Source organism: Ictalurus punctatus, chromosome 18 (genome assembly GCF_001660625.3).
Source record: "Ictalurus punctatus breed USDA103 chromosome 18, Coco_2.0, whole genome shotgun sequence".
NCBI classification, from domain to species: domain Eukaryota; kingdom Metazoa; phylum Chordata; class Actinopteri; order Siluriformes; family Ictaluridae; genus Ictalurus; species Ictalurus punctatus.
The window spans coordinates 15,893,934-15,906,704 of NC_030433.2; the positions used below are offsets into that span (position 1 = coordinate 15,893,934).

A 12,771-nucleotide genomic window follows, 5' to 3' on the forward strand; every position below is an offset into this window, starting at 1 on the left:
ACTTGAAACTGTAGAACATTTAAGGCTTCAGGATTTTTTTGTTCTTGGATTGGATTCTGTCTCAGTTATAAGCCACTTTGATAAAAGCAACTGCCAAATGAAAAAAACAAACAAACAATAAGAACAACAACAACAAAAAAGAACAGTCCATGTCCACCTTTAAGCTCATCTCACATCTGTTTAAAAGAGATATACACGACATCATTAAATGAACACTTTTTTTATTGGGTCTTACCACCATATGAATTTAAAAACTAGGAATGTTTTATTGATTATGAAAATACAAAACAACCCAATATCGTTGAGTTGATGGAATCTTGAAGTATGTGAGGAGTTTATAAACAGAATAAACAGCTGGAGGGTATTTTACGAAGCAATATTCAGGCCAATGGTTTGCCATTCAGTGTTTTAAAGAAGCTGGATGATTTTGTTTCTTCAGTAAACACTGGTTGAGACTGAGGAAGGGAAAAGAACATCATTAATTACACCTCTCTTAACACATTAGGTTTGTTAAAATTACCCATAGACCAAATGTTTTCCTAATGAATAATAAATCTGCTTGAGGTTTTTATTTTTTATTTTTACAAAGAAAGATTAGAAATTATACAGCAGAAGCTCTTATATAGAGTATTAAATTTGGTAATTCAGTAACCCTAACACTTGTTTGTGCAATACTGAGACTTTCCAAAGAGATTTATTCATGAAAAATCATTTTACATAGTTCAATGTGACTTCAATATCATCCATTATCACAGACAAGGATCAGTAGTGACATTACAAAAAGAAATTCATCTTGTGTGAGAGAATAAATACTTACGAGCACTGCTACTCAAGCTGGATGACATATAGCTGCTCCCAGCTCCTCCTAGCCCTCCTCCTCCTCCAAATCCCATTCCAAGACCACTTCCAATGCCACCTCCAAGACCACTTCCAAGACCACCTCCGAGACCTCCTACACTCAGGCCTAGACCATAGCCATATCCACCTCCAAGGCCAAAGCCAGCACCTCCAAGGCCAAGGCCTGCACCTCCTCCCAGTCCTCCTCCTCCACCTCCTCCTGCAGCGAGAGCCAGAGCAGCTCCAGCACCTCCTGCTGCGCCTCCAGCTGCTCCTCCTACTGCTGTCTTAGACATGTGCACTGTGATACCGCCCCCAGACTTCAGCCTAGGTCACAACACACACACACACACACAAACACACAAACACACACACACACACACACACACACACACACATCACACTGACATTCACTGCATGATCACGAACTGACATTTAGAAACACATGGCTGATTGAGAAATGCTTCTTATACAATAACTACAATGTATACTACAGTTACAGTGCCAGTCAAAGGTTTTTGAACGCGCTAGCTTTTAGCATTATTGTTTCAAGGACCTGAAATTTAAATACTTTAAATTTGATAAGCTAACCAAAGAACAGATATAAGTACGAGAACCCGAGAAATGTTTATTATTAAATCACCGAATGCATAAATCTTTATCAGAATAATTAGCTACTTGTAGCATATTTATGTTTACTATCTGTAGGCATAACAGATTTACCCCACAAGTGATCGCACCATTAGTAAAGCATTTATTTAGAGTCTGATTAAGATCTGAAAGTGAGCAATTAAGACTTTTCCTTATTTAATTGCCATCTGTACTATTTTGCTTGGTCTGTGGCAATAGTATTGATTAAATAAAGAATAAAACATGATAGAGTGCATCATATTACACTGTCATGAATTATTTCCCAATAACAGCACTTCTCAGTGTGTTTTATTTTTCTTGACTCACAACAATTTACCAATAATTACAATTGTTTTTTTAAAAAATGTATTTAAATCACTGTAATTTTTAATACATTTCTAGCTACATTTACTGCTGTGGAATGTTCACAAAACAAACTTACTTTATAGCAGCTACAAATAGTTGTTCCCTCACTAGCCTCTAAAGACAAAAAAAGTGCAGCTTGTCAGGTAATGGAGGAAACCCTCTGTCCTGAAGACTTTACTGCTGCTGAAAACTTACTGACTTACGATATATTGACACTGGAGACCCCTTCCATAAATATTGTTACGGATGTATTCTGTTTATTATTAGTCTTAGATAGATGTGGAGCACCCACAGTACAATTATCTCTTACTATAGAAACAATAACATATTAGAATGAGCAGATTTTTAATATAAACCTGTGATTTGAATCCCAGCCAGAATCCTTGTCAAAGCTGCTGTTATAGAAAATTAATCAACGCATTCTAACCAATCAGATTTGAGAATTAAACAGTGTTGTGGTATAAGCTGTAATAAAATATTAAGAATGTTTGACTGTATATATTTTATAATATAACCCATTTCCATGTGGGCTGAGTGTAGCTATGACACACCTAGTTAAAGATTTTCTAGCTTTCTAGATTGAGATTTTAAAGGTCATTAAAAAAAATTACCTGAAATGTAATATGCAGAGGTTATGTTAGTACAATAAATAAGAAATTATGATCTAGGAAAGACATTAAGAACATTAGGGTCTCGTTTCTTAAATTGAGAACAGAATAAAATTAAAAAAAAAAAAAAACTTTTCCAGACCTGCAAGAAAACCCTGTAGGATATCCCTGTACCTGTTCTCCTCACTGTCCAGGAGTTTTTTGTAAGCTGTGATTTCGACATCCAGAGACATTTTGCTGGCCAGAAGTTCCTGGTATTCTTGTCCGTAATGTGTGATTTGCTATGAAACAGAATAGAAACGGTTAAGTATAAACAGGAACACACAAACTAGGCTAAAGTATTGTATTTAGCTTTAGATGAGATTGCGAACCTTTCTGAGGTCATCCAGCTGGGACCTGAGAGCAGTCACTTGCTCCTGGTAGGTCTCGGAATGTGAGTTGGTGTGAGATTCAGCCTCGTCCACCTGAGATTCTAGCTGGATGTTCTGAAAGAGAAACAAAACATCATCCAGATAACAAATCCACACACACACACACACACACACACACACACACACACACACACACACACACACACACACACACACACACACACACATATATAGAGTCACAAACAATGCTACGGATGAAATAAAAGGCTTCAAATGATTTTTATATAAAGAACTCCTTTAAATACAATAAACCACAGTGCTGTTGAGTTCTTGATTTAGTCTGGTCCAAAGGCGTTTAAAAAATAATAATAATAATTAACATAACAGGACCTCTGACAATAGTGTTAGCTGTAATTGAAATAATAGGTTTGTATATACTGTATATGCACTCATTCTAATATGTTGTCTTTCTGTAGTAACAACTAACACAGGGACTTGTGTGGCAGATGCTCCACATTAACAGATGGAAAAACTGTGATTGTTGGCTACCATTCATGTGGTTCATAGTACTGTACACCTTGTTGAGTTTTATTCCTTTCCTATACTGACTTATGTTGCCCTCTTGAGTATTGGGTAATCCAGTATTGAGCCAATTGTCTCATGCTGTATAAACTCTAAAAAGGCAAGCCAACAACGAAGTCTGGGCAACTGTCAGCAAAATGCAGATTTGTACAAAAAAAAATTTTTTTTTTAAAAAAGATTATGTTTCAAAATAAGTGCCAGTTCCTCGAGCTGTTTACTTCTGACCATAAGTAACAAACTCAGAAAATGTTACATTACGTCTTGGCTTACAGTCAGTCTTAAATCATTAATCATCTTCATCTTTTGATGTTCTGGAAATGTATAACTCGTTTCATGGATAATCTTGAACATTAAATATGTCTATAAACAGATCAAATGTGTTGTATGATGTGTTGTTCATTATAAAATGGAAAGTTTTTAACATGGACAAATTTCTGTGGTATACAATGAATAAAATACTTCTGGGCTTGTTTTTATAGGGAAATAATCAATCAGGGTGGTAACTAACTCTGCTTCGCACTGGGCTACATCACACCATTCTGTTGTTGATTATTTTACTATAAAAGCATGCCCTGTATCTGTATCACATGTGTGATTACCAAAGACAAGAATTTTGGCACAATCTCCTGTAATGAGAAACAAGCTATAAAAGCTATATATATATATATATATATATATATATATATATATATATATATATATATATATATATATATATATATATATATAAAACCCTGCGTACTCCAAACTTATAATAATGGACATATATGTTCAGTTGCTCAGTTCCATCAGTACATTTATACAAAGCAGATATGTTTTCTCATTGCTTTAATGAATTTATATTTGTAAAATAAACTCTAAATATGTATTTCATTCTTTTAGAAGTAAGACTACTTTTTCAAAATATGTATCAATTTTTGTACTTTGCAAATGTTGAAAATGTATCCAAGTAAATGTAAGCGAGTACACACCAATGATTTGAGTCGGTCGATTTCTCTCTGCACAGAGTCAATCTGTAGTTTGTAGACTCGCAGCTCCTCTTTGGCCGAAGTGAGGGACTGAATACTGGGCTGAGTTGAAATGGCCATCATGGAAAGCTGCAGCCACAAAAACATCAGCGATATTATAAGAATATCTGCGTGAAATATTCTCATATCAGTACTGAACTTTACCACATTTTGTAGTGTTACAGCCTGGAACTGAAGTGTCATGAATCTAGAAGCGTGAAAGCATACTTTGAATCATGGTGGTAGTAGCATCATGTTGGTTTGCTTCAATCTTATTGGCTATTTTGTGGAGATACATGCCATATAATCCCAATCAATTCCATTTCAGTTCCAGGTTGGAATCCATGAATGACAAGTTAAGGAGGTAATAAAGTCCTAAATTTCTAAATTCTTATTCAGAATAAGGTATTCAAGTAATGAATGTTTCATTAAATTAGCTTTATATATATATATATATATATATATATATATATATATATATATATATATATATATATATATATATATATATATATATATATTATATTATATTATATTATAAGCTTTTATCAGAGTGTTTTTATTTTAAACGTCCACTAGGGGGAGGCACAGGCATAAAATTATTTAACCTATGTCAACGCCTACAATGAGTAGATTTTAATTTAAGCAGACACTCTGACTGTTTCTGCTGTATGATTGTGAAGGATCTGGAGCGAGATCTCGTACACTGTCCTGCACGGAGAGAAGTGCATCCTGTTTGCTGCGCTGTGCCAGAGCTTCATAGTGAGCTTTAACATCAGCAAGGGCGGAGGTCAGGTCTTGCGCCTGTGCTGTGTTATCCACAGAGATGGAGACAGCTGACTTCACGCTGCCAGTCACAATGTTCCTGACCTCTTTAACTTTCTGAAAAGTACAAACACCACACACACACACACACACACACACACACACACACACTGTGAGATGGCTTTCAATGCACAAGGAAATTTGAGAAAATGCATAATGCATTAATGGAAAAGTCAGTTTGTGTGTGTGTGTGTGTGTGTGTGTGTGTGTGTGTGTGTGTGTGGTGTGCGTGTGTGTGTGTGTGTGTGTGTGTGTGTGTGTGTGTGTGTGTGTGTGGGTGTGTGGGTGTGTGTACTCACAGCATCATACACCTGCTTGGACAGAGCAATCTGTTCCTCCACACCAGTGATGCCAGCTTGCAGCTCAAAAATAGTGAGGTAAAGGTTGTCCACCTCCTATTGAAAGTGTACATAAAAAGATGAATATACAGTGCCTTACATAAATATTTACCCCCTCAAACTTTTCCATATTTTGCAGTGTTACAACCTGAAACTGAAAGATCAGGAATCTAGAAGTATAAAGCATCTCTTGAAACATGGGAATGGTAACATCATGTTGACCCTTAGCCTCTTGGATGCTTTGCTATTATGGGCAATGTTGTGTAGATTCATGACATATAATCCCAATTAATTACTTCACTTCCAGAAAATGTGGAAAAGTTCAAGGGGGTAAATACATGTGCATGGCACTGTGTCAGTAGCACGAATTTATTAATCTAAATTTCAAGAAAAATTCCCTACCTCCTTTAAAGCGCTCCAGTCCAACTCCAGAGATTTGGTCTGAGCCGCTTCCTCTTCATATCTTAGATTTAATGCCAGGGAAGAAAAATTTTACTGATCTACTTTCTGTACCTCTCCTACACCACACTAAATACAAACTCCTGTATATAGGTCTCATTAACTGTCTAGGACACATTTCTTACCTGGCCTGCACGTCAGCGATGATGCCTTTATAGTGTTCGATCTCAGCGATGATGGCCTCTTTAGTGGCAGTAAGACCATCAATCTGGGATTTGTAGCTTCCGATAGCTGATGTGAGCAGGATGGAAGTGCTGGCAGGACCACCATGCTCAGGATTGGTGAACATGGAAATCTTGGCTTTCAGTATAGCATTGTGCTGCTCCAGCGACCGAGCCTGAATCACATCAGTCACACAGAACTTCAGGGTTAGGTTTCTGTAGACGTTTCAACAGTAAACATCATTAAATGAGTGACAGCTGTAATGAGCATGATGCTTCTCCTGGGGTATGTATGAGTATGGAAAAGATTTTTTAATTAATTTTATGAACATGTCTCTTGACTCTTCCTACAGTTTTTGCTTTCTGATGCTGAGATGTTTAATTACTAGTTTAGTAAGACAATTAATCTTTCGTGAGGACACAGAGAGATGATTAACTGATTCCTACAAAGAAGATTGTACTAAAAACTAACAAATCACTGTGCTTTACATTTACATTAAGACTTTCAGAAAAAAAGGTTTGTACCCAATACTATTATGGCCCAGAGTACACCAATGTATGCCATTGGTATGCCAATGTACCTGGACTCTCAGAGACACAACAATGGTTCCTTTGGGTCAAGTTATGTTCCTCTAAGTCACAAAAGCTGTACTACTGATAGCACCATCCTACTGACAATCAGTTAATTCTTAAAACCACAATATGTACCTTTTTTGAAGGTGACCGTACCTTATCAATGAAAGATGCAAATTTGTCATTGAGTACTTGCAGCTCTTCTTTCTCCTTCAAGCGCATGACCTGCACAGTGTCCATGGATGGGAGTGTGGGGTCAATGGTGGGCACTGGACTGATACCTGCATCCACTGTGGTGCTGTTGCTCAAGAAAGATGGGTTAAAACCATAACCTCCAATCTTGAAGACACGGCCACCCAGACGAGCTCTTAGAGGTGCCACACCAGCCCTGAAGCCTGCAACTCTGGCGCCTGCAGCTCCAAAACCACTACCTAAGGCAAGTGCGCCTCCGCCCAGGCCAATACCTGCTCCACCAGCACCTACACCAGCACCTGCACCAGCACCCAGACCTAGACCTAGACCTCCAATTCCAAGCCCAAATCCAAGACCTCCACCGGTGGCTCCTGCACCCCTCGACAGGCCAAGTGAACGGGACAGACCTATCATAGAACCTCCACCTCCTCTAGTCCCTGTGAACAAACGGTTGCCTCCATAAGTAGCTCCAAATCTGACTGCCCCCCCACTGATTCTAACATTTGTGTCAGCCATATTTTCTCAGAGCTGGGGTCCAGGTCTTTGCAGAGGAGTCCTGGTGCTCAGTCAGGTTGTCCCACGCCCTCTCCAGTCTTTAAATAAACCAGCCTTTACACAGGCTGTTCGTGTTGGCTGCTGCTGATTTGCTGTGGCTTTGTGCCAGTGTAAGTCACATGTTCAAGCTTAGCCGACTGGCAGGCCAGCGTCCCCCCTAGAGGCACTGATCTGCCTCAGACATGTTAGGATTGACTCAACAATCCATGACCTGAATACAGTTGAGCTGTTTCTTTTTAAACTTTTTATTGATGCTGAAAAGTGCTCTATTATACTATAATAGCTTGACTAACAGACTCTTAAAATCTCACCATGTGTTATAGTATATTGAAACAAAATTGTTTGCCATATAAGATACCTGCTCCATAAATCAGCTTGGGTTTGACAGGAGAGGCAGGTGAAAAGTTTATCACAAAATAGTTTTTTGCCCAAAGGAAAGAGAATCATATCTACAGCACAGTTGAATGATATGTGGCATGTTGTAACAGAAAAAAGATCTGCTGGCAATATTGGACCATGAAGCCTTATTTACCCTGCTTTTACCTGTTATGTAACTGTAAGGGCTGGCAAGGTTTTTGGGTATTTCCAGGCCCTGCACTGGAACAGTATGTATAATCAAGTCTCATCCTCTAAAATCCTCCAAAATTTTGAGTAGCAGGTGATTTTGTTAGCTTCTTGACTCATGCTAAAAAATGAGTCCCAAGGGTACTGATTTGTGTGATCATTAACAAGCTTTTCTTGGAGGCTGCAGAGGGCTGAGTGTTGCCTGTACCGGCTTCACACATTATAAACTAGCAGACACCATCTTCAAATATCAAAGGAGTAAAATATCTATCATTTCTATGCAAATTTTTAAATTATTCAATTCCTTCAGGTGACTGAATTCATTCATAATCTACTACATTCATATTCACAGTCTGCTACACTGAAAAATGCACACAGCACATTTGTATTATAGTATATTTAGGTAGACAGTTAAGACAGTTATAGTAGCCATTATGGATTTGGAGCATCTTTTGAGATCTGATTATCAGGGAATTACGATCCAGGTTTGTTTTGCTCACTGTATTAAATTAAAAACACTGATGCCCATAACAGTATAAATTATTTTAATCCTGAAAGTTAACCCGGATAAAAAACAATAGTGACATTTCAAGCCGAGATCAAACAGATTATTAGTGAACTATACAATTAAAGGTTCTATTTGGAACTTTCTCTAACTCAGTTGTAGAGTTCTATAGTCCTATAGAACCTTATGGGTTCTCCCAGATGTACAACCGATGAACCCTTAAGGGTTCTAGATTGACCCTTTTAGATATGTATACGGCCCTGTAATGAGTTGGTATCCCATCCAGGCTGTCCCTTGCCTTCTGCCCCGAGTCCCCTGGGATAGGCTCCAGGATCCCCCAGGAACTTGTGTAGGATAAGAGGTACAGAAAATGAATGGATGGATGGATGGATGGATGGATGGATGGGTGGATGGATGGATATGTGTATGTGTCAGGCAAATTTCAGCACACATTTTTCTTTTTGACTATGTGGGATTTCCATGGCAGAAATCCATAATGAATAATTTACCAAGTGCATAGTTTAATAACCTTTATTTACCATGAATAATTTGCAACTACAATAGCTAGCTTCCATTACTACACTATAAAATATTCAAAACAAAAAAACAAACAAACAAAAAAAACAGAAAAACAACAGTAAAACTTTATGTTATTTCTTTCAACACTACACTCTATTATCCTTTCATTTCTTTTAACCGGTCAAGTGTGCTGCCAAGGCAGGTTATACTTTAGTAAACATGTCATGTACAAATGATTTCTTATTATATAAGTTTGGTATAATTGCTGTTTGATACTCTGCGTAAGCTGACTTCTAAAATGACATATGACTAATTAATGACCAAGGAAACATATAAATGAGTCAGAACAATTCACATGATTTTAACCATCACTTGTCAGGAGCTCTCTCCAGTTTCTCACTCTTTATGCAAGTTCAGGCAAAAAACAGTACAGTTTTTTTTTTTCATACAGTACAGCCCTTCAGTGGATTCAAAAGGAGTTTGTTTCAATTCGTATTACATAAAAAACTTCATTTGTCCATCAGAAACGCCGGAGGCAAATCAATGGAGTATCATATGATCAGCACCTTGGACAGCAGCGATCGGGAAAACTGCAGCTCAAGGCTGATGAGCTTCATTTCGGTCCACAGCTGGCCTGATGTTCAACTTCTTTACAGCATTAATGTCCACACACAGTGCAGTATAGATATATAGATGGCTACTGAATATATTGAAAGCAGGGGAAACATATTCACATAGCCTAAATGAGTGTTGTGTCTTTTTTTTTGTTTTGTTTTTTTTGTTTTTAAACTCCTTTTCCTATAGAGGAGAAGAAAACGGAAAATGCAGACATGTCCCACGTATGTTATGAGTAATACGGAGCGGCATGGGTGTTTCACAATGCATCCAGGACATATACAAGTCCCATATAGTTTTAGATTCGCTTGTTATCGTGATACAGCTACAGCCTCGAGGACTCCGGCCTCCACGGCTCCGGTGTGCGCGGATAAAGCGGCGGGATCATGACGGCCAGGCGGAGGTTCAGTGTATCCGGCGGCAGGACGCGCGATCACGCAGCGATCTGCTTTTCTTGCAGCCGGGACAGGGCTGAGCTGATCCCTCTCATATTCCTCCTGAGCTCGCTGGATCTTCCGCCTCTTCATTTTGCCTTTGTGGCAGTGGTGCGTGGTGAGAGACAACGCCACGATGCCGACGATCGCGACGCCGAGGAGGATGAGCGCGAAGGTGGAAGAGAGCGGCGGCGGGAAGGGCTCAACTTTCTCCGCGCAAGTGCCGTTAACGCAGCGCCAACTCTCCGTGCTCCTGAAACTCATCACCGCTGGACTGCAGGGATTTATCCCACACCGTAAAGATGTCCGTTATGCGTCGGTTTCGTCGTGCGCACCACCAAAAAATACCCGGTAATGGCTGTAGTGCCAGTTCCACCGACAATCCGAGCTCGCCGGACAGCTCTGGAGACGGGATAAAAGTGACTGTCCTTGTACTGATAGACGCCTCTGTTCAGTGTTAATCAGTAAATATCACACTGAAGAAACGAACTATATTCTGATCGTCTTCTAGGCTATAAAACGTTTCCAAGTAAAAATCAAGAGTGCAGCTTCCCACAATGTTAAAGCAATCCGGAGCTGATAAACCCTGTGCGGGCGCAGTGCAGTCCGAGTCCCCGTTCTCTCTCTCTCTCTCTCTCTCACACACACACACACACACACATACGCACACCTCAGAACTCTGGCACTGACGTCATCTTCATCATCCCAACGTCTCCATGTCATCACGGGTCAAACGGAGCACTCACTCCGCTTAGGCAGTTATAAATAATCAATTCAGCGCCTCAATGAATGCTTAATGAAGGACTTCCATCTGTCTGGGATCCCTGTTTTGAGCTTGTATTCAAATACAGCAAGCTAAAGAAATCACGGTAAGACTTTCCTGAAAAGCAGTTCCTAAAGCTACCCTCTTAGAAAGTAGTGAAATCTAACATGCTTAAGGGTTCTTGAGTTGTCCCTCAGATGGACCTCCTATGCAGAGCTCTAGAAGTGAATTTATCTCTTTTATCTCTTTCTTAAAGGGTATAGAGTAGACGCTATTTAGAAAGCTAAGTACTCGTATCTCATGGGCCATGTTGAATAGCGCAGTTTTATACCAAGGCCTGTAAGAACATTTGCAAATGGAAAAATCAAGTGATTGATTGGTGTTCGCAATGCATGTTTTTAGTGAACCGTAGGTCTACTCAGACCACCTCCCAAAATGGTCTCAGTTCGGTTCACTTTAAAAGGGTCTGAGATCATTCGCCGTGTTCACACATGGGCCAAAAAACCAGCGCACCCTGCTCAGACCCCTGAAAAGGACCAAGTGTGAAAGCACCCTAAAAGGAACCATGATACACCCTTCTCATTTAAAACACTTGCATATGTAAATCAGTCATAAGAACTGAAACAAGGTTATGACACATTCTATGATGTTTGTGCTTTGTACAATTTTGTAGTTAACCTCACAGCATTACCTTTCATTCATCTTCAGTAACTGCCTTATCCTGGTCTGGGCCACAGTGGATCCAGAAGCTATCCCAGGAACACACACCCTGAATGGGGTGGCAGTCCGTCCCAGGGCACCACGCACGCACGCACACGCACGCACACACACACACACACACACACACACACGCACACACTCACACGCACACACTCACACGCACACACACACACACACGCACACACGCAATGTAGCCTGAGCTCAGTATTGATCCAGGGTCCCTGGATCTGTGAGATGAGACACAAAACTCAGTCATCATGATGTTAAAATGTATACCAGTCTGAAAGTGTCCTAAAGCAAACTTATGTCCAAACATCGATCACCCAACTTGGATGTTATATCAGTTTGATATCAGAAATCGGCAAAACAGACTTTGACAGTTGATGTATATTTGAATAAGCCTAAACAAATGTTTAAGTTTGTTAGTTGCCATGACATGGTGTCATGGAGCCCTATGAACACTGCCATTAAGTAAAGTTGTACCAAACCCCCGTAACTGCACACCATACCTTCATAGTGATCTCCATGTAACTGTCCAGTGCTGAAGGCAATTTTCAAATATATACGAGAGGCTGGCTAATCCAGTGATTACCAGCCCTTTCCATGGAGTCCCCCTGTCTTACATATTTTGTTGCCTTTCCTGCTCTAATACACCCATTCAACTAATCAATCAGTTGGATCAGGGCTGCCACTGGGCACTGTGACAGGACATAAAGTGCCAACTGCCATGTAGTGACACTCCCATCCTCAAAACCCATCTAATTGTGCTCTACTTCAGCAGCTGGTCTTGTGCCAGATGTGTCCTGTCAGTCCAGAACATCAGAACCTGAAGACTGACGGCCCGAGACAAAAAAATAATACTCAAACAGCCTATAGGCATTTTCTCAGTCAAAGCCCTTTCAAGCACGGTGTCTACACTCATGGACTGTTGATATGGTTACATATTAGATTATTCTAATATATTATTGTTTCTATAGTAACAGCTATCTCACAATGCATACATTCCACATAAACACACTTTGACATTAACAAATGTGTTTAATTATTGATTACAGACGTATTCTGTAAGAAGACATTTATATAGCATTTTTGGAAAAAAGGCTCCAGGCTCAGCACTTTGTAACCTTCAGAGGTACAGCTGTGACTT

At 39.6% G+C, this 12,771-nt stretch overlaps 2 protein-coding genes across 2 annotated transcripts; both read right to left on the minus strand.

Moving 5' to 3' along the window:
• Positions 1 to 204: 204 nt before the first annotated feature.
• si:dkey-183i3.5 (uncharacterized protein LOC566445 homolog) lies at positions 205 to 7,540 on the minus strand. Its single transcript, XM_017493305.3, has 10 exons — positions 6,914 to 7,540; positions 6,149 to 6,360; positions 5,967 to 6,027; positions 5,526 to 5,621; positions 5,107 to 5,283; positions 4,366 to 4,491; positions 2,813 to 2,926; positions 2,616 to 2,722; positions 818 to 1,164; positions 205 to 455 (listed from the first exon to the last, which is right to left on the minus strand). Exons 1-10 carry the CDS (start codon positions 7,463 to 7,465, stop codon positions 436 to 438), a joined length of 1,812 nt encoding a protein of 603 aa, XP_017348794.1. The 5' UTR covers positions 7,466 to 7,540; the 3' UTR covers positions 205 to 435.
• A 429-nt stretch (positions 7,541 to 7,969) lies between these two features.
• si:dkey-183i3.9 (uncharacterized protein C11orf87 homolog) lies at positions 7,970 to 12,512 on the minus strand. Its single transcript, XM_047161694.2, has one exon. It carries the CDS (start codon positions 10,403 to 10,405, stop codon positions 10,019 to 10,021), a length of 387 nt encoding a protein of 128 aa, XP_047017650.1. The 5' UTR covers positions 10,406 to 12,512; the 3' UTR covers positions 7,970 to 10,018.
• Positions 12,513 to 12,771: the final 259 nt, after the last annotated feature.